At 44.8% G+C, this 23,153-nt stretch overlaps 1 protein-coding gene across 2 annotated transcripts in view; it reads right to left on the reverse strand.

Moving 5' to 3' along the window:
* Nucleotides 1-23,153, reverse strand: part of LYAR (Ly1 antibody reactive) — a 458,582-nt gene that overhangs the window by 103,805 nt on the left and 331,624 nt on the right. For both annotated transcript variants that reach the window (XM_044062603.1, XM_044062604.1), the window contains exon 8: nucleotides 1,980-2,065. In XM_044062603.1, the coding sequence (XP_043918538.1) occupies nucleotides 1,980-2,065 (86 nt within the window). The remainder of the gene's footprint in view (nucleotides 1-1,979; nucleotides 2,066-23,153) is intronic.

The raw sequence follows: 23,153 nt of genomic DNA on the forward strand, positions 1-23,153 counted from the left end.
ACCAAAACAAATCTTTCACACAGGATTCCCCAATCCTTTTCTCTTTGCTTATACTTGGCTATCAATCCCTGATAGGGAAGACGGCCTCTAGCCTGCAGTTCAAATGTCTTCTTAGCCTCTTCCCATTCTATTATCTTTACTTCTCTAGTTATTTGCTTCAAATATCTTGGTTCACTTGCCAGTTTTCTCTGAATGTTGTTTTTGAGAAAGAATCTGAGAAGGTGGTTTTAAAATAACTCCTCTTCAGAGAGCACAGCCAGTTAGTTGTGCACAGGTAAACGTAAGAATGATGATAAACCAAGAAAAACTATTTAAATCTTTAAGATCTCAGTAATATTAAATGGGTCTATGTTAAATCAGCGAAAGGTTAAAAAAAGAGAACACTGATTTATTGACCCCATTTAAGCAAAAGCTGAAAATCCCGAACACTCTGAACAGCAATTTTTTTCCCAGGGGAAAAAAAAAAATCGCTGGGCCTGTTTCAGGACTTTGCCATTTCCTCCATTGTGGTGCGATCTTGCAGTTGGTATATTTAAGTAGGGGGGGTAACCCCCCCCCCCAGACACACACACACTTTTAGTGTCTTAAAGTTTTGTTGTTGTTTTTTTTTGTGGAACAGCGATTTTTTTTCCCCTGGGGCAATAAATCGCTGTTCTGTGTGTTCGGGATTTTCAGCTTTCGCTTAAATAGGGTCGATAAATCAGCGTTCGTTTTTTTAAGCGTTTGTTGATTTAACATAAACCCTATTACACAAATATAATCACTTCTGATGAAAATTCTTGAGAAGAAACCAAACTTTTCTATTCAGAGTAGAATACCTGAAACATGCTTCTTACTCAGTGGCCATCTTAGGCTGGACTCTCTTATTTTATTTTTAATGACTTAGAAGCACTGTCAGGTGTTAGAAAGATTTTACTTGTGTTTCCTGTTAGAAAAAGATTAACTAGATGGTAAGAGTGTCACAGTACTCACATTTATTTAAATATACCCTTTAACAGTACACACTGCATCCTGGAACTGGAAAGCCAACAGATACCTTCTTAAAAAGATGCAAGACCTAAACTACATTTCCTACATGGACTGAGTCCTGTCACTATGCTGGGTATCCTACAGACTACTACGAGGTGACCTATGTTTAGCATACAAGGCATCCTCTGACCCAATACTGATGCATTTACTACACACCAGCAAATCAAATGGCATCAAAAATACTCAAATCTAGGGATCTAAACCTCTTCTGCAACATCAACAGAAGAGTTCTTCTGTGACATCAACAGAATGATTTGGAGGGACAGGTTTATCTCTCAGAAGATGCCACTTCTCTGAAACAGACTCTCCATCCACATAAAACAAAGTTCATTCCCATCCATCCTCAACAGAAACTTGGATCTATGGATAGGAAACAGTAATTTACCTCCGGACTACCCTCTGTACTACAGCTCCTAAATGCTTTAATCGCATGGATGGCTCCCCTCAACTTATCTATGGTGTGATCCCAGTTATTCCTATTAGGGGATAATATATAATTATTGAGCATGGTATGGATAAGGCTAATCTACAACCACATGGGATAGGTTATTTTGAGCATATAAAGGGAAACTGGCTAGACTTAAAATAGCCTGCAAATGCAGTTAGCCTAGCACTTGCCTATGAACCTATACCTTCTGTGAAGTATAAGCATCTGTAAAACACTGAATTCACTTATTCTACGACATCCAGTTCCTTCACTGTATTACATGCAACTCATTTACTTAAGAGACATTTCACAGACAAGAAAAATGTACAGAAAGTTAAACAAAAACTGTAAATATTTTACATTACATACTTAAAATACGCATGCAATGCTTTTTGCTTTAAAAGGAAACAAATGTGAAACTAAAGCCTTTCGGTGTGTAAGTTATGCAAACCAATTTTTGACTGCATATAGTTTAATGAAACTGACATTCCTTGTGAACTACATAAACATTTCATAAGCATACCTTCTTTTTCAGTTTCTTGATTGATAATTCATTATCTGGGGCTTTCTTTAAAACAGCCTTAATTGTTCCCTTCCAGTTAAATTTGCCTGGAAGAAACAAATATAAAAATAATGATCTTTCAGCTTATAAAAGGAACTTAAAACAAGAGCGTTCGCAATGCTCAAAATAAGCTTTTTGTTAAAACGATAACATTTTGTAGGAACACACTGTCCTTTTTACCAGAGTAGTTGATGGTCAGCACCTAACGCAAAAATTACAATACTGTAAAACATAATTCAAAAGTAACATGTCAGCACTCATCATACCAACTAATGTTTGACATTGCTCTCTGTACCAAGTAGAGAACTTGGGAAGTCATATTGCTTCACAAAACTCGAGAGCCCAAATCTAGGGAAGATATGCCCTTTTATGCATGCATTGTATCCCCCATACCTCGGTCATTAGTTTGAGAGCCCTCCAGCCTTCCTCAGTTCTTGACCTATGTTTGGCCTGCAACACATGACAGTGGAGAGGATACAAGCTTGTAAACTTAATGACTCACTTAAAAATATACCTTTAAACTAACCCTTTGGACTGAAGGGCAAGAATTAAGTACTTAATGCAGACAACCCTCTCAGAGATTAAATGAATACAATGAGGACTCTGTCATGACTTGCTTTGAGGGTCCTTGTCTTATTCTGAGGGACCATCCACAGAGGGTATAACCAGCTGGTAACATATGAGGAAGCATCTTCCAAGATGAAAAGGATAGAAGGACCCTGGCATTAAAAGTGAGATTAGAAAGAACATACCTTGAAGAAAAAGAAGTTATGTCTTACCATATTGTTCCATCTGTATTGCTGATCCTCGTTCAGTCATTACGCATGGGTATCGGTTCAGACCTCGGAACCAAGCCGGCCATTTTCCAAGCTCGCGTCAGCTTCAAACTCTCGAGCTAAACTCTTACCCACAATCCCTCTCTCCCTGTTACCTCAGATTGAGTTTGCAAGTCAAAGAAGGTAGAGGCTACCTCTGGTCAAATAACCTAAAAGAACCGGATGGTGAGATCCACTAGAAACCACAGGAGGGGGAAAGAGGGAGGGTCGTAATGACTGAACGAGGATCAACAATACAGATGGAACGTTATGGTAAGACATAACTTCTTTATCTGATATTGTTAATCCTCGTTCATTCCTTACGCATGGGACAGAGTCCCCATCTACCTCTATTCCTGGGAGTCTCTCATAGGACATTCCTGAGCACCACAGAACCGAAAGATGCCCTTCCCTGGAGGCCAAGTCCAATTTGTAATGACTGATGAAGGTATGAGGCGTAGCCCAAGTTGCAGCTGCACAGATGTCATGTAAGGAAGCTCTGGCATGGAAGGCAGCAGAAGTTGCCACTGACCTTGCTGAATGAGCTTTCATGGTAGTAGGCAACGAGATATTGCATTGTGAATAAATGAAGGTCACACAGTCCTTCAACCATCTAGCTAATGTGACCTTAGCAACCGCAGATCCTAATCCAGCTCCAGAAAAAGCCAAAAATAACTGGTCAGATTTACGAAAGGGCCTAGTCCTGTTTAAGCAAAAACTAATTTGTCTGTGGATATCTAGGGTATGTAGGCAATACTCTCCTCTGTTTGAATGATTGGGAAAGAAAACTGGGAATTCAATGGCTTGATTAATGGACATTTCAGAGATGACTTCAGGCAGAAAAGATGGATTAGTTCTCAGAGACACTCTATCTCTATGAAAAATCAAGTATGGACTCTTGATACATAGAGCTTGAAGTTCAGAAATACGTCTGGTAGAAGTAATGGCGACCAAAAACAAGGTTTTCCATGACAAATACTTGAGGTCGCAAAAAGAGGCAGGTTCGAAAGGTGGCACTGTCAGAGCTTGTAGAACTAATGATAAATCCCATGGTTGAATAGGTTCTCTAAAAGGCAGCTTCAGATGATTTACACCTTTTATGAAGGTCTTGCACAATTTGTGGGACATAAGAGAGGAATCTTGGACGCAGTCATGAAAATTAGAAATTGCAGCCAAATGAACTCTAATGGTAGAGGCCGACAGACACAATTGAAAAAGGTCGGCCAGATAGTCTAGTATTATCGACACTGATGCTGAGAAGGGATCTACTTGTTTATCTTTCAGCCAACAGGTAAATCTTTTCCACTTGCTCAGATAAGTAATTCTAGTAGAATACTTATTAGATGCAATGAGAATATCACATACTGGTAAAGAATGATAATTCTGCCTGGCAATCAAGGGAATTGGAGTAGCTAAGCCGTGAGCTTTAGGCTGTTCAAGTTGGGATGAATCAGGTTCTGTGGATGTGAGATCAACTCTGAGGTTGGATGGAGAGTCCATGGTCGATCTAGTAGGTGAGACCAAAGGAAGGGGAACCAAATCTGTTGAGGCCAATATGGTGCTATGAGGATCACCTTGCTCTTCAACAGACGGGCTTTCTTCAGAAACTGGGGGAATGAGGGGAAAGGGTGGAAATGCATAAAGAAGACCCAATGGCCAATCGTGGCCTAGAGCATCCCTGGGTGACTGTCCCTGAGGGGGAATCAGGGCGAAGTAGTTGCTGCATTTGTAGTTGGTCAGGGATGCAAAGAGATCACAGCAAGGACAACCCCAGCGGTGGAAGATTTCCGCCGCTATCAAGGGATTCAGGGACCACTCGTGAGGTTGTAGAATGTACCTGCTGAGTCTGTCTGCTAACATGTTGGAACTCCCGTGAATGTGCATTGCTAGAAGAAAACGGTTGGTAGCCATCGTCCATTGCCATATCTTCATGGCCTCTTGACAAAGGGGATAAGATTTGGTTCCACCTTGCTTGCTGATGTACCAGACCACCGCCATATTGTCTGATTGAATCGCAATTGTCCCAGATGGCAGCAGGGGATGGAATGCTTGCAACTCCAGAAGCACCGCCCTCAGCTCTAGAACGTTTATATGCAGATGGGCCTCCAGTTCGGACCAAGTGCCTTGGACTGTCTGTCCCTGACATAGCCCCACCTCATCAGGGAGGCGTCCGTGGTCACTGTGGCATTGGGTTGCTGGGGGGAGAAGGGGCGAGACCATTGTGACAGACTGTGCGTCATCCACCAGTTTAAACCCTGTTTGCACCTGTGGGTTACTCGAATCATTGCTGAAAGAGGATGCTGAAAGGGATACCATTGGTAAGCAGTAGCCATTGTAGAAGCCTCATGTGAAACCTGGCCAGGGGAACAATGGTGATGGAGGCTGCCATGGAACCCAACAGCTGTAGAACCGAGTGAGCCATGGATTTTTCCCTTGAAAGGATTGGAATCAGTTGTTGCTTTATCCTTAGAATTCTGTGCTCTGGAATAGCAGCTCTGCAGTTCTTTGTGTCCAAGATAACCCCTATGAATTCTGTCGACTGAGATGGGAACAGATTGGATTTTTGCCAGTTTATGGTTATGCCTAGCCTTTGAGCAGCGTGGAGAGAGTATGGTAGGGCTTTCTCCAGTAAATGTCTGGTGGGGGTGGAAATGAGCCAGTCGTCGAGGTATGGAAACACCTGGAATTCTTGAAGTTGCAAGTGAGCTGTGACAACTGCCATGCACTTTGTGAACACTCTGGGGAGGTGCAGAGAGTCCAAAGGGCAGTACTCTGAACTGGTAGTGACTGGCTCCCGCACAGAAGAGCAGAAATCGTCTTGATGGCTAGTCCACCTTTATGTGGTAATACGCATCTTGAAGATCTATCGAGCACATCCAATTGTCTTTTTCCAAAAGCAGGAGGATGGACTGTATTGTGACCATCCGGAAAATTGGTCTCCAGTCCCCAGTTTTCTTTGGCACCAAAAATAGTCTTGAGTAGAATCCAGATCCTATCTGGTCTGGAGGGACTATTTGGATGACTCTTTTTCTTAGCAGCTTTTCTATCTCTAGTGCTGCTTCTTCCCTTTGAATGGGTGGAACATCAGGAAGGTTTTTTGAAGGGGTAGGACAAAGATTGAAGGGGATATGATAACCTCTGGTTATAATCCTTTGTACCCAAGAATTGGTGGTGATGGTTAGCCAGGCAGAAGGGTATAAGGAGAAACGACCCCCAACCACCTCCAGAGGAAAGGAGTTGGGCCGCTCTTCAGGAGCGCTGGTAGGATTGACCAGGGAAAGAATCCCTGGAACCCTGGTTACGCGGACCCCCTCTGCCCCGAAAGGAGAGTCTTCCTTGTGAGTTTCCCCCTCTGCCTCTAGGGGAGAACTCGGCCTGTGTGTAACGGAAAAGACCCTGAGATTTCTTGAACCATATCTTCCCACTCGTTTGGTTTCGGGAGAAAGCATGTTGAGGGGAAGAATAACGGACACCTACAGCAGAAAGGGTCTTACCGTCCTGTTCACATCTGGCCAGTGTGCTTTTAACTTTGGGCCCAAGCAATGAGGAGGCCTCAATGGGAGCGTTAAGAAAGGAAGCCTTAAAGGGTTCCGCGAAATTGCACAAGCGCATCTAGGCGTGTCGTCTCAAGACCGCAGCTGAATCCGCTGCTCTAGCTGTTCCTTCTGATGCGCGAGATATCGGTCGCATAGAGGAGTTAGATATTGACTCAATGGTGGCCAGCTGAGAGGCCACTTTGTCACGGACCTCATCAGACATGGCACCAGCCAAGGTTTCAGAGAGCTCGGAAATCAGATCCCTTTGAAGCCTGGTAAAGTGTGCCATATAATTCAAGGACCTCTTAGTAAAGGTCGCTGAAGCAAAGGTGCTCTTCCCTATCCTGTCCAGGGCCTGAGACTCTGTTAGGCGGATGGACAGTCTGGCCTTCTTCTGCCAGATCCTTTTTTGTTGCGGCCGCCACCACCAAAGCATCCACAGGAAGACCTTTGGACCAATGGGGATCCGAAGCAGGAGGGGACAAAATCTTATCTGGCCTCCGGGGAATAGCTTCGACAGTATCTGGAGCCTTCCAAGCACGCTGCACGATAAGCCAGACAAGTTCCTCAGCAGGTGGAGTAACCCAGGAGGTAAGGGGCTGGGCACAAAAGGCCAGCAGGAACACACATTCTTCAGAGGTCGGATTAGAGGACTGCCAGTCACCTCTCTGTTTCAGGATTTCGAGGATATCACCAAAGGATACCTCAGAGGGTGACCAGGGGGGGGGACCTTCCCCCTCATCGAAATATGTGTCTTCAGTGAGGGGCTCCTCTGTGGAGTCCATGTGCTTCCTCTTACACAAACTTTTCCAGTGTACCTCCTCAGCGGGAGAAGCTGGAGAAGGACAGCAGAAAAGGGGATTCCTGTGGGAATATGTCCTGAGGCCCTTACACCTGCTGTCCACTAGGTGCGACTTGTGAAACCAGTATACCAGAGGAGGGCGGAGGTATAGACAGTTCAGTATAGCCAGCAGCAGCGAAAGCCTTCTCCATCAGTTGGAAGGCTGGTCCACCTGAAGAGGAGTGCATGTCTAGGACAGGGGTCACCCCTCCCCCTGAATGGCTATGGAGCAGCAAACTACGCGTGTCACAACTGACATCCTGAGTCGTAGCAAAACTTTCCTGCCACGAAGGCAACTGCGGTTCCTTAGTGAGATCCATAAAGGGGACCGCAGAAGGGGAAGACTGTGCTATATCTATGGACTTCAAAGGCAATGGAGGAGGAGAATAAGAAGGGGTCTTTGGAGACGGGTGATCACCTCCAAGGAAGGATAGTTCCTGACGAGTGGGATACCTCTGGCCAAGAGCACCTGATCCACAAGACGCAACACATCATGTTCGGAAAGGCTTCTAGTGGACCTCATGGAGACTGAGGGAGAAACAGGCCTGTCCACAGAAGAGGCAAACTCGGTGCCCATCTCACCCGTCCGCACAGAGGACAATGGTGCCGAGAGAGACTGGACTAAGAGTGACTGCACCGAAGAAGTCATCGGTGCAGAGATCATGGTCTTCACAGACACAGGGATCAGTGCCAAAGTGGTTGTCGGTACCGAAGCTGGAATCGACAAAATTGGAGTCAACAATAAAGGTGTCGGTTCAGAGGAAGATCTCTGAGCCGATGTGATCAATGTCTGCACCGACTGAATGGTCGGTGCCGATACAGTGGTAATAGTCTGAACCAAGGAGCCCCTCGGTGCTAATATAGTGAAGGCTGTAAGAGAAGACGGAGCCGAGATCACTAATGGGGCCGAAGGCCTCGGTGCCGTAGGTCTAGGCACTGAAACACTGGGCTGACTGAGTGAGCTCTGGAGCAGAAACTTTAGCCTTTTTAGGTTTTGGTTGGTAGGAGTCCCCAGCCTGGGACGAAGGCAGAGATTTAGCCTTGGTAGGAACATCCAAGATTTTCTTATGGGCTCTAGGAGGGGTTGAGGCCTCCGACACAGAAATAGCCTCTGAAAAGGGAGATTTAAAAAGTCTCTTCAGTAACAGTTTGTTTTTCCTTTCCAACAAGGTTTTATTCGAAAAGTTCCCACAAATAGCACAGGGTGGGTCAACAGACAAGTGGGACGCCTCCAAACAATAAACACACAAAGAGTGTGCATCAGAAGTAGGTAGTTTGTGTCCACAATCAGAACACTGCTTAAACCCTGGACAACCTTTCTTATCTGCCATGACAGCAAATTAATTAATAGATAAAGGTACCAGCAATGGTACAAAAGAATACCCGAAGGTATGAGAAAAAAAATGGGGAGGATTACCAACAGTGGTAAAGAAAAGAGCGGAAAAACCTGAAGAAAATATGTACGCTAGATGCGATAGGGTAAGAGACAATGAAATATAAACTTTTCTGACAGAAAAGTAATCTGAAAGACTATTAAACAAAAAAATAACTCTACTTAGCTCAAGAGAAGTAGCTTGACACGACCGAATGGCAACGCAGCAAACGAAATCCGAGGTGAGAGGGGGATTATGGGTAAGAGTTTAGCTTGGGAGTTTGAAGCTGACACGAGCTTGGAAAATGGCCGGCTTGGTTCCAAGGCCGGAACAGATACCCATGCGTAAGGAATGAACGAGGATTAACAATATCATATCTGACCTTCCAAGAGATGCCTTATTTGTGGAAAGCAAGTCCAGGATACAGTTCTTACTGAAGGCATGATTCAACAAGCAGCTATCTGCAGAATGGACATCCTCCAATAGCACATTCCAAAAGCAAGCACTACAACCTACCGCCAACCTTGTATGGTGCCCTCCGACTGCCCTGGTTAAAGGCTGACAGTGTCCTGTAGCAGAACTTTATGCAACGATCCAACTATATGGACACCAATCATTATGTACAGCCTGCCAGCAGTGAAGGAAACAACTGCTTTGTCTCCTCATACTCACGATCATTCAGGGTATGGAAACCATGTAATCTTCTGTTCTGAGCTTATGGAAACCATGTAATCTTCTGTTCTGAGCTTATGGAAACCATGTAATCTTCTGTTCTGAGCTTATGGAAACCATGTAATCTTCTGTTCTGAGCTTATGGAAACCATGTAATCTTCTGTTCTGAGCTTATGGAAACCATGTAATCTTCTGTTCTGAGCTTATGGAAACCATGTAATCTTCTGTTCTGAGCTTATGGAAACCATGTAATCTTCTGTTCTGAGCTTATGGAAACCATGTAATCTTCTGTTCTGAGCTTATGGAAACCATGTAATCTTCTGTTCTGAGCTTATGGAAACCATGTAATCTTCTGTTCTGAGCTTATGGAAACCATGTAATCTTCTGTTCTGAGCTTATGGAAACCATGTAATCTTCTGTTCTGAGCTTATGGAAACCATGTAATCTTCTGTTCTGAGCTTATGGAAACCATGTAATCTTCTGTTCTGAGCTTATGGAAACCATGTAATCTTCTGTTCTGAGCTTATGGAAACCATGTAATCTTCTGTTCTGAGCTTATGGAAACCATGTAATCTTCTGTTCTGAGCTTATGGAAACCATGTAATCTTCTGTTCTGAGCTTATGGAAACCATGTAATCTTCTGTTCTGAGCTTATGGAAACCATGTAATCTTCTGTTCTGAGCTTATGGAAACCATGTAATCTTCTGTTCTGAGCTTATGGAAACCATGTAATCTTCTGTTCTGAGCTTATGGAAACCATGTAATCTTCTGTTCTGAGCTTATGGAAACCATGTAATCTTCTGTTCTGAGCTTATGGAAACCATGTAATCTTCTGTTCTGAGCTTATGGAAACAGTGAAATGTGAATTTACTTGTCAATAGACATCTCAGGCATAACCGTGTAAAAAATGGGACTTCAATGATTTAGAAGCAAACAATTACTTTACACAAAACAGCCTGCACCTCTCAGACTGTCAAGAAGAACTTCTCTAATGACATAATCCACAAACTGCTGAACTAAACTATCTGGTTTAAGAGGCAGAAACAGCACCATGTTAACCATAATATTACAGAGTCCCACAACTACAACTTCTTCTCTTGAAACACCCATTTAACCAGCTTATGCTAAACTAAAGTCCTGTTCTTCACCACAAAAATGAAAAATCAAAAAGGCTGGGACACCAACCATGATGGCGAAGTATGTGAAACCTAAATGAAACGGGTATGGGAAATGACAGAAACTTTACTTTGCAAACAATGCTCGAGACAAGCAAGTGAATGTATGACAGTAATCAATATAGACATTCTAATGCAAACACAGCCTGGAAATTACATACACCAGTTTTTTAAGAAAGGACTGCTTGCCAAAACACAGTAGGAAACTCCCTTACTCATTTCAGAGTAGAATTTCTGGGATAGCAAGGAGAAGGCGATGAAGGGAGTTCCGATTGTGAGTATTGTTTTTGCTAAGAATGCTTCAATAAATCAACCTGGTTTGTAATAACATTTTAGATGCGCTGGATGTATTGAGTCCCAGATGTCAGCAAAGTGCACTGAAAGTGAATTGGGAAGATTCTCTGCCTGCCAATCTTGTAGTAAATGCTGCTGTACTTTTTCAGTGTATATGGGGTATGTCTCTAACTCTGCTATCATCTATGGCTATTCAGGATTTTTTACTGGTATACTGCTTGCATGATTCGCAGCATTAATCTGTGGAGCAGACATTAAGTGGGCAAGCCTAAAAATCATGAAATACTGCCACAGCTTCCAGAACAACTGCAAATGAGAAGGCATAACTGGTAAAGTACAGTTGTGTACACTTACCATAAATGTAGATGTTAGAGTGTATTCACTGTTGCAGTCATCAAATTTGGGTTATCTCTGTCAGGGTAGCCCTCAGCCAGCCAGAATACCAGAGACTTAGTATTTCTGCGTCGGTTGCTGTCACTTGAGGACCGACGTCAGGTCGTCAGTGGTATAAAATAAGGCAGCCGACCCCATTACATCAGTTTTTCTTGCCCTGTCAGGAACCCCTAAAGTAGGAGGCCAGGTTCTGGTGGAAGAACCCCACCAGTGGAAAATAAATACCAATATGGCCCTTGTAAGGAAAGGAAAACAAATAAGGAAGAATGGTAACAAAAGGAGAAAGAGAAAAAGGGGGATGGAGTGAGGGAGGAAAACCAGGACTGCAACAGTGAATACACTCGAACATCTACATTTATGGTAAGTGTACACAACTCTACTATGTTCTTCATGTTTCACTGCTGCAGTCATCACATTTGGGTAGATTCCCAAAGCTGAGGAAATGGGTGGAGGCAGTCAAGGAAGCTAGGGGCTGGCTAGGATGCCCTGCAAGACTGCAGAGGCAAACCCTGCCCTGGATTTGGAGAAGAGAGGCAGGTGGCAATGCTTGGTAAAAGTGTGAACATAAGTCCAGGTGGCAGCCTCCAGGATGTCCCTGGTGGGGACTCCTCTGAGGAAAGCTGCAGAGGTGGAGGCTGCTCCTGTGGAGTGTGTCCTGACCCCCTTGGGGGGAGGCTTACCATGCTGTTTTTAGCAAAAATGGATACAGTGTGCTATCCATTTGGAAATAGTTTGCTTGGAGATGGCTTTGCCTTCTGCCCCTGTAGCAAAGCTAACTAGCAATTAGTCAGACTTTCTGAAAGGCTTAGTCCTGTCCAGGTAATATCTGAACTGTCTGTGCACATCTAAAGAGTATAGAATTCTTTCCCCCATGTTCTGAGTATTAGGAAGGAAGGTGGGCAAATGAATGGATTGGTTGAGAGCCACACTGGACACCACCTTGGGCATGAAGGATGGGGTAGTTCTGAGGGATACCCGGTCTGCATGGAAGACGATGAAGGGTTCCACAGCCATGAGTGCTTGCAGCTCAGAGACTCTTCTGGCTGAAGTGATGGCCAGAAGTAAGGCCGTCTTCCAGGAGAGAAATTTTAGCTCTGCAGAAGAAGCTGGTTCGAAAGGAGGCAGGGTGAGCTTTTCCAAGACAAAGTTAAGGTCCCAAGCAGGTGTTGGTGCCCTTCTTGGGAGGGGGTGCCCAAGTTGCTAGCCCCTCTGAGGAACTGTTTAATCTAAGGATGTGAGAAAAGGTGCTGCTCAGGGGAAAATTAGCAGAAATAGCAGAGGCATGAATTTTTATAGAGGAGAAAGAGAGAGCACTGTGTAGTAGGCCAGCTAAGTAATCCAGGATAAGAGGTATTGAGGGCTGTGCAGTATTGGCCCCCTTAGCCTGGATCCAGGTGCAGAAACTTTTCCATTTATCTGCATAAGACTTTCTGGTGCTAGGGCATCTGGCCTCACGGATGACATCCGAAACCTGTTTACTGAGGATGGCAGATTGTTTTGGGGTTAGGGAATAAGCTAAGCTGCCAAATTGAGTGTCTGCAATTGGGGGTGCATGAATTCCTCCTTTCCTATGGGTTAGGAGGTTTGGAATCTGAAGAAGATGCCATGGAGGCAGCGGGGACAGGCTGCGCAGCAAGGGGTAGCAGTGCTGTCGGGGCCAGTCTGGAGCTATAACAATGGTTTGTTTTTTCCTCCCTTATTTTGAGCAGTACCCTGGGGATGAGACGTAGGGGTGGAAAGGCACAGACCGACAGGTTGACATAGGGGAAGGACAGGGCATCCACTTTCCAAGCCATGCAGTGATGCTCCCTGGTGCAGAATTTCCTGAGCTGATGGTTGGTGTGGGAGTCAAAGAGGTCGACCTTCTGGGCTCCCCATTTCTTAGTTATTAGGAAGAAGGTACTTCTGTTGAGCTGCCAGTCATGTGGGTCCAAAAGTTTTCTGCTCAATTGGTCTGCCAAGGAGTTGAGAGAGCCTGGTAGGTATTGTGCTAACAGGTGTAGTTGCATGGAAGAGGCTGTGAGCCAAAGGTTCATGGCCAGCCTGCATAGAGGGTAGGAGTGAGTCCCTCTCTGCTTGATGATGTACCACATCACAGTGGTGTTGTCTGTTTTGATCAGGAGAACCCCTGGAGAGAGAAGGGGTTTGAAAGTTATCAAGGCGTGCTGCACAGCCACCATCTTTTAGATGGATGTGCAGGGGGATTTGCTGTGGGCTCCACTGGTCCTGAATGCACCTGCCATCCAGGTATTCTCCCCAAGCATAGTCTGATGCATCTGTGGTGCGAGTCTGGGAGGAAGGGCAGTCCCCTGTTGTGGGAGCAGGCTGTTGCCCACCAAAGAAATTCCTTCCTCAGGCAAGGAATAATAGGCAGAAGAGTTTCCAGATCTTGACAGTGTTGACACCAAAGGCTCTTTAGGTACCAATGAAGTTTCCTCATATGCAGTCTGGCATATGGAATGTGGAGTATGCAAGATGCCATGAACTCCAGGGCTGAAGGATTTTCCTTGCAGAAAGGTGGGGCCTGGTGGCCAGTTGACAGAAGGAGGCTGACAGGAAAATTTGTTTCTCTGGTGTAAGGAATGCCATTTGGGATGCTATGTCCAGACTTGCTTCCAGAAAGATTATCCTTTGGTTGGGCACCTGTTTTGATTTCTTTTCGTTGATTGTGTACCCTAGGGAGGTTAGTAGGCTGTTTACAAAGGCCAGGTGTTTGAGCAGCTTTTCATGGCAGTCTGCCTGAAATAAGGCAGTCATCTAAGTAAAGGTAAATGAAGAGACAGAGGAGCTCTCTGAGCATGTAGCCCAGGCCGGTATGACCCTGACCTTGAGTAGCATCTTACCCTCACCAAGAATGATGCCACAGTATGAAGACAAGATTATCAATTTCAACAATTGGCTTAAGTATTGGTCTCATTCAAAGGGGATCCAATGCCTGTCAGCCTGGGATGACATGCTCGACAAGCCACAATGCTTCGCTAGGGACGGCTTGCACCTGTCACCCCTGGGCTTTTGGATATTGGCAAAGGCTCTTGCTACCCCCATAGTGCCTTTTTAGGCAAGGCTCAAAAGACAAACCCACCTCCATAGGTATCACAAGGGATAAGAAACTAAGAGTAATGCTACTCAACGCCAGAAGTCTAAACCTCAAGATGCATGCACTCGAAACTCTCCTTAGCATGGAGAACATCGATATCTGTGCAGTAACAGAAACCTGGTTCAAGGCTCTTGAGAGCACCCCAGCACTACCAGGTTATACCTCATACCATGCTTTTCGGGCCCAAAACTTGGACCGAACCACAAAAGGAGGGGAGTATCAATATTGTCAAAGATACCCACACCTCCAGGTTGGTGGCACAGCACGAAGCATCAGAGACTATCCATGTGCAACTAACAGTGGGTAAAACTTCCTTCCAGTTTATAGCCTGCTACAGACCACCCTCCCAAACCCAGGAACCCCACTCGGCCTTCCTGAGAACACTGGAAAATATGAAGGTCTCTCCAAACACCATTATATTGGGTGACTTCAACTACCCAACCATAGACTGGGAGCATTACTCTAGCTCCAACACCTAGCCCAAAGGTTCCTAGAATTTATAAACTCAAATGCTATGGAACAACTTGTTACCACTCCCACAAGAGGGGAAAACATACTGGACCTGATCATCACCAACATGGGAACTCTATGCTCCAGACCAGAAGTGTATCCCTCACTGGTAAGATCAGACCATAAACTAATCTCACTGGATATTCACATCCCGACCCCACCCCATGCCCAGAAAACCACAGTGAAAAACTTCTCTAAAGCAAATTTCACATTCCTCAAAACCGAGGTGGAATCCTTCAAAGTCCCCGGGCCTGTGGATAATACGGCCCAGACTGCAAAATCCTTTATAAACACATTCTATGAACACCTTCAGGAATGCATGGATCATGCAATCTCAAATAAAACCAAGACCCAATCCTCCAAAGGCAGACGTCCTGTCTGGTGGACCCTGGCCATAAACAAACTATACAATAGAAGGAGGAAGCTACTACATGATAGAGCAAAATCCCAAAAAGGAAAGGCATCTCTGATCAGTATTAGCAAAAACTACGGGCACTCATAAAATCGTCTAAGGCCAGCTTCGAGAGAAAAATTGCACAGGACACTAAGGATAATCACAAGGCTTTCTTTAGTTATGTTAGGAACCTGGGTGGGAATTCCCAGATATGCTCAGAATTAGTCCAAAATGACAAAAAATACACCGAACCCACAGACATTGCCAACATCCTAGCTGACAGGTTCAGCGCAAACTCTCCCCCCTCCTCCCCATCAAAAGGGCTAATATCTATCCCAGCAGAGTGCTGCCCCCCTGACATCTCAGATGCTCAGGTAAGAGCTGCACTCTCCAAAGCAAGAAACACAGCATCAATGGGACCAGACGGTGTCCCAGGCTGCGTTTTACATGAACTCCAAGAAGAGCTAAACCCAAACCTAAAACTACTGTTCAATCTCAGCCTTACTACAGGATATGTACCCAAAAAGTGGCATACAGCAACAGTGGTCCCTCTCCACAAAGGTGGTGCCTCAACGGATCCTGGAAACTATCGCCCCATAAGTCTCACTAGCTTGGTCTGCAAAGCTATGGAAAGGATCATCATTGACCTTATAAATAAAGATATTGGGGACCTACAGACACTGGATCCTACCCAGTTCGGCTTTGTTAAGGGCAGATCCTGCCACTTAAACCTGGTCGACTTCTTTGAAACAGTCACCAAGGCCATTGACAAGGGGAAGGTGGTCCACACAGCCTACCTGGACCTCGCAAAAGCCTTTGATACAATATCCCACTCGGGCATTATAGATAAGCTCACCAGCTTAAATATAAACCCCTATGTCACTAGATGGGTTGCAAACTGGCTCAAGGACAGAACCCACATGGTTAGAATAGCTGGATCCATGTCAGACTCCAAACCAGTTACTAGTGGCGTCCCACAAGGCTCAGTCCTGGGACCTCTCTCGTTCGGTATATATTTCTGAGGTACAGGCCAACATGGAAGGACTGTGGCTGACCAAGTTCGCAGATGACTGCAAACTGGGCGCCATAATAGACTCTCCAGCCGACACAAGCATCCCCCAAAAGGGCCTCATAGAAACAGACAACTGGTGCCAGAGCCATGGCCTCAAGCTAAACGCCAAAAAGTGTATAGTCATCCCCTTTGGCAAAAACAAAGTGCCCACAAATTACCACATAGGTGGTAATCCATTAAGTACAGAAGAAGTAATTAGGGACCTGGGGACCCAAGTTGATAGCAATCTCTCATTTGACAACCATGTGGCCAAAGTGGTTAGAAAAACATTTTATATAGCCCACCTAATCATGAAGGGATTCACATCTAGATTAGGTGAGGTCATCATGTCTCTTTACTCATCCCTCATCAGGCCCATAATTGAGTACAATGCCCCTTTGGGATGTACCTTACCAGACACCTGCAGCAACTGGAAAGACCCCAAAAGTACCTCACCAAGAGGATCAAGGGGCTCAAACAGATGCCGTATGCTGCCCGGTTAAAGAAACTCCAGCTCTACTCAGTGGCATACCGCCTGCTCAGAGGCGATCTGTGCCTGACGTATAAAGCCATGTCCAACCCGGAATTAATGGACATGCTGCACCTCAGAAAATCCAAATCCCATCGAGCTACGCGCTCGAGGGACTTGAACCTCAGCACTGAAATAAATAGGACATGCTGGAGGGACAGATTCATAACCCAGAGACTCCCTTCACGCTGGAATAAAATCCCAGTCCAGGTTAGGCAGAGTCCCTCATTGACTCTCAAGAGGAATCTTGATGAGTGGATGGGAGATCGTAGGTTTACCCCAGGTATCACTTCTGTGTCACTGTTAGACAGAGGCACAGTATACTAACCTTGAAAAAGGGCATAGCAAAATTAATTTAAAATGGGTGGCGAAAGCCATACACACTCTGGCTAGGCTTATAAATGCCCTAGGTCAGATAGCCTAGTATGAACCTATGAATATTTCTTTGTCTGCAAAAGGCAATAGCCGAAGCCAGGCATTTTGTGAAAACTCTGGGAGCAGTAGATAAGCCAAAGGGAAGTGCAGAGAACTGAAAGTGTTGAGATCCTGCCCTGAAGCGTAGATATTTTCTGCATGATGCCCTGATAGGCATGTGGAGGTAGGCCTCTTTTAGATCCACGGCGGCTAGCCAAGCATCCTTGGAGAGCATGGGTAGCAGCTGTTGGAGGGTGAGCATTCTGAATTTTGGGATCACCAGGAAGGTGTTTAGAATGGATAGATCGAGGATGGAGCGCCCAGGTGCCCTCTTTTCTGGGCACCAGAAAAAGTCTGGAGTAGAAGCCTTGGCCTATCTGTTATGCAGGAACGTGCTCTACTGCCCTCAAAGAGAGCAGGGAGTGGATTTGCTTTAGAGCCTCTGCCCAATGATTTGGTGGTAGATCCGGGAACCCTTTTGGGGTTGTAAGGGTGTGGAAGGAGAATTTGTATCCCTGAGACACAATATTCAGAACCCATTGGTCCTTGGTAATGGTGGCCCAGGTGCTTGAGTGAAAGGAGAGTTTTCCTCCTAGGGATATCTGAAGATGGACAGAAGGGAGGTTGGGAGGAGGCGCGTCATTGTGAGTTTTTACTACAAGGGGGTGGCTTAGAACTCCCTGGTTTTGAAAAGGAGGTAGTCCATCGCATAGATCTCTACATTCCCTGTGGTTGCTGTCTGGGGGGGGGGGGGGTCTGTTTCCACAGGGCCTAGGCTGGGCCTGTTTACTCAGAGGAGAAAAGGCCCAGTGCTTGGAGGGAAAATGCCTGTTGAACCTAGGGGGCTGGACCTGTAAGAAATCTGTTTGCACAGATTTTGCTTTTTCTTTTTTAAGACCTCTTCTGCCTTAGTTCCAAATAAGTTATCTTTGTGCAAGGGCGCATCCAACAATTTAGATTTGACATGGTCTGGCAGGGGTTGTTCCTTAAGCCATGCATGCCTTCAAATGACAGATCCAGTGAGTGCTGCCTTGCAAGAAGCTTCTAGGGCATCAAAACCACATTGCAAACTGTGTTTAGTTACTTGACTTGCAGAATGCATTAAGTCTTGCAAATCGTTAGATTCTGTCCAAGCAAGAAAGGAGGACATTTTTTGTTTAAGGAGTTCTAAGGTATGTTGCTGATATTTAAGCATATGGAACTGACAAATTTAGTGCCCTGATAGCAAGAGTAGCTGAGGTGTATACTTTTTTTTACACCATCTGCCCAATGCTCCGGAATCCCTGTCTGAGGGGATAGGATTCTTAGCAGAGGTTGCTTTAATCCCTTTTGGCCCTTGAGAAATTATCTCAGGGTCAGCTGTTGGATTTTTAAAAAGAATATTTGTGCGAGTCAGGGACTCTAATACCGGTCTGGTTTTCTGGGAGGAGGAGGTAGGGCATCGGGAGTCGAGCTGGATTCAAGGAAATTAGACAGTATGATGACCCAGAAGGTAAATCAATAAAGCATAGACCGAAGCTGCCACAGGAAACACAAGTTTAATCCACAAGCCACAAACAGTTCACATAAACGCCTCCAAATACACAGTACATTTTTGTTTCTCCTACTTCATCAGATGTGGGCTGTTTCCAACGCTAACACCTTTTATAAAGCACATTATTTCAATTAACAAATCACCTTTGCTGAGCAATCAACTTGTAATTAAAAAAGTGCTTTTGTGCTTTTAACCTGATGTTAACATTTTATATTTAACATGATAAAAATTTAAAGATGTGTGTCAATACATTACTAAATCACAAAATCTTATTATAAATAACCATTCACTTTTAAAACTGTGTTCAATTTTGGTAAAATGCATGAATGAATTAAAAAATTATAAAGTAAAAAATGAAATGAAACTTTCCTTTGATGAAAGAAATACTTCTGCAAGAACTAATCCATTTAGCACCATCTAGTGGCCAAACAAAGATTTTGCAAGGAACAACAAAATAACAAACCATTCCCTTTTCATAGGTTCATAGGTTCATACTACGCTATCTGCCCTGGGGCAATTATAAGCCTAGCCCGATTCTGTATGGCTTACGCCACCCCTTGATTTGAGTATACTGTGCCCTTTTTAAGGTTTAGTTTACTGTGCCTCTGTCTAATAGTGACACGGGAGTAATCCCTGGGACAAACCTACGATCCCCCATCCACTTATCGAGATTCTTCTTGAAGAGATTCAGTGAGGTGCTCTGCCTCACATGAACTGGAATTCTATTCCAGAGCGAAGGGAGCCTCTGGGTTATGAACCTGTCCCTCCAGCAAGTTCTATTTATTTCTGTGCTGAGGTTCAAGTCCCTCGAGCGTGTGGCTCTAAGGGATTTAGATTTACTGAGGTGGAGCATGTCCATTAATTCTGGATTTGACATAGCTTTGTATGTCAGGCATAGATCGCCTCGAAGAAGGCGGTATGCAACTGAGTAGAGCTGCAGTTTTTTTAACCGAGCAGTACATGGCATCTGTTTGAGACCCTTGATCCTCTTGGTGAGATACTTTTGGGGTCTTTCTAATTGCTGCAGGTGTCAGGTAAGGTACATCCCAAAAGGGGCATTGTATTCTATGATGGGCCTGATGAGGGATGAATAAAGGGGCACGATTACCTCTCCTGATCTAGATGTGAAACCCTTCGTGATAAGGTGGGCTATGTAGAAGGTCTTTCTAACCACTTTGGCAATGTGGTTTTCAAAGGAGAGATTGCTATCAACTTGGGTCCCCAGGTCCCTAATAACTTTTCTGTACTTAATGGGTTTCCGCCTATGTGGTAATTTGTGGGCACATTGTTTTTGCCAAAGGGTATGACTATACATTTTTGGCATTTAGCTTTAAACCATGGCGCTGGCACCAGTTATCTGTCTCTGTGAGACCTTTTGAAGGATGTTTGTGTCAGCTGGAGAGTTGATTATGGCCCAGTTTGCAGTCGTCTGAACTTGGTGAGCCATAGTCCTCCCACGTTGCCTGTACCTTGGAAAAGTATATACCGAACAAGAGTGGTCCCAGGACAGAACCCTGTGGGACGCCACTTGTGACCGGTTTTGAGTCTGACATGGCTCCAGCAACTCTCACTCTGTGGGTTCTGTCTTTGAGCCAGTTTGCACCCATCTTGTGACATAGGGGTTTATATTTAAGCTGGATAGCTTATCTATGATGCCCGAGTGAGGTATTGTGTCAAATGCCTTTGCAAGGTCCAGATAGGCTGTGTGGACTACCTTCCCTTCATCTATGGCTTTGGTGACTGTTTCAAAGAAGTCAACCAGGTTCAAAAGGCAGGATCTGCCCTTGACAAAGCCGAACTGGGTAGGATCTAGTGTCTGTAGGTCCCCAATGTCTTTGTTTATGAGCTCCATGATGATCCTCTCCATAGCCTTGCAGACTAAGCTAGTCAGTCTTATGGGGCGATAGTTTCCAGGGTCCGTAGATGCTCCACCTTTGTGGAGTGGGACCACTGTTGCTGTACGCCATTCTGTGGGCACATATCCTGTAGTGAGGCTGAGATTGTATAGCTGTTTTATTTGAGGGATTAGTTACTCTTGGAGTTCATGTAGGACGCAACCTGGGACGCCATCTGGTCCCATGGAAGCAGTGTTTTTTGCTTTGGAGAGGGCAGCCTTCACCTGAGCATCTGAGATGTTTGGGAGGCAGCCCTCTGCCGGGATAGATATTTGCTCTTTTGGGGGGGGAGAAGTTTGCACTGAACCTGTCTGCCAGGATATTGGTGATGTCTGTGGGTTCAGTGTATTTTTTGTCGATTAGAATCAACTCAGAACAAGTCTGGGAGTTGCATCCCAGGTTTCTAAAATAACTGAAAAAAGCCTTATGATTGTCTTTGGTGTCCTGTGCAATTTTTCTCTCGAAGCTGGCCTTGGAGGATTTTATGAGGGATTGTAATTTTTTGCTAGTACTGATCAGAGATGCCTTCCCTATTAGGGATTTTGCTCTATCATGTAGTAGCTTCCTCCTTCTGTTGTACAGTTTATTTATGGCAGGGGTCCACCAGACTGGACGCCTGCCTTTGGATGATTGGGTCTTGGTTTTGTTTGGGATAGCATGATCCATGCATTCCTGGAGATGTCCGTAGAATGCATTTATATAGGATTCTGCAGTTTGGGCTGTAGTTTCCACTGGCCCTGGGGCCTTGAAGGATTCCACCGGTTTTGAGAAGTGAGAAGTTCTTTGAGAAGTTTTTCACTGTGGTTTTCTGGGCTGGGGTGGGCGGGATGTGGACATCCAGTGAAATTAATTTATGGTCTGATCTTACCAATGAGGGATATACTTCTGGTGTGGAGCATAGAGTCCCCATGTTGGTAATGATCAGGTCTAGTATGTTGTCCCCTCTTGTGGGAGTGGTGACTAGTTGTTCCATAGCATTTGAGTTTATAATTTCCAGGAATCTTTGGGCTAAGGTGCTGGGGCTTAAGTAGTGCTTCCAGTCAATGTTTGGGTAGTTGAAGTCCCAATATAATGGTGTTTGGAGAGATCTTCATGTTCTCCAATGTTTTCAGGAAAGCCGAATGGGATTCCTGACTTTGAGAGGGTGGTCTGTAGGATGCTATAAACTGAAAAGCAGTCTTGCCCACTGTTAGTTGCACATGGATGGTCTCCGATACTCGTGCAATGCCACTAACCTGGAGGTGTGGATATCCTTGATAAATATGGAAACTCCCCCTCCTTTTGTGGTTCGGTCCGGGTTTTGGGGCCGAAAAGCATGATATGAGGTATAGCCTGGTAGTGCTGGGGTGCTCTCTGGAGCCTTGAACCAGGTTTCTGTCACTGCACAGATATCGATGTTCTCCATACTGAGGAGAGCTTGTGCATCTTGAGGTTAAGACTTCTGGCGTTTAGCAGCATTACCCTTAGTTTCTTGTTCCTTGTGCTGTCTATGGGGGTGGGTTTGACTTTTGAGCCTTGCCTAAAAAAGGCACTATGGGGGTGGCAAGAGCCTTAAAACATAAACATAGAGTGTGTTCTAAAAATGTATTTATTTACTTTTTTTACTTATTTCTTATTTTTTAATTCATTCATGCATTTTACCAAAATTTAACACAGTTTTAAAAGTGAATGGTTATTTATAATAAGATTATGTGATTTAGTAATGTATTGACACACATCTTTAAATATGTATCATGTTAAACATAAAATGTTATCAGGTTAAAAGCACAAAAGCACTTTTTTTAATTACAAGTTGATTGCTCAGCAAAGGTGATTTGTTAATTGAAATAATGTGCTTTATAAAAGGTGTTAGCTTTGGAAACAGCCCACATCTGATGAAGTAGGAGAAACGAAAACGTACTGTGTATTTGGAGGCATTTATGTGAACCGTTTGTGGCTTGTGGATTAAACTTGTGTTTCCTGTGGCAGCTTCGGTCTATGCTTTATTGTTTTACCTTCTGGGTCATCATACTGTCTAATTTCAAGGTTGTTTATCGTTTTGGTGACCGGGTTAACTTTATTCATTTATGGATTCAAGGAAAACATCATCGACCACATCCAGGACTGGGGCGATGGCGAAGGGTCTGTGTTGCGGAAGATCTAGGAATTCCCTGAGTCTCTTTTTAGACTGAGGGTAGTCCTGACTCTCTCATTGGAAATGCTCCCTTAAGGTATGCAGGGTTTCCCCAAAGGAAAAATCCTCTATGGTAGAGGCTGAAGGAATGGATTCCTCTGCATCAGAATCCTCATAAGTGGAGAAGGGCTGCATGTCTTCATAGTCAGATGCATCAGGTTCATCAGACTCTTGTTCAGACAAAACTACTGGGGACAGATCTCTTTTCCTTTCTGAGGGGGTTGCTTGGCTTCCTCTGATCAGCATAAGGTCTTCTGTCATTTTAAGCATTTGAGACTGAGGCAAGGTAGCAGGCACCTGGGTGGGTAGTCGGTTTCTTGGGTGTGGTTTGAACCCTGGGTCTAAGGAACTCAGTTGTTTTCGAAACGGTAGTCACGAAAGAAGACGCCAGTTTGTGTCGAGATTCGGTGGTGTGAAGGACTTCCCCGGAAGCTGGTGC

This window comes from Protopterus annectens, chromosome 2.part1 (assembly GCF_019279795.1).
Source record: "Protopterus annectens isolate FY-2018-M chromosome 2.part1, PAN1.0, whole genome shotgun sequence".
NCBI lineage: Eukaryota > Metazoa > Chordata > Ceratodontiformes > Protopteridae > Protopterus > Protopterus annectens.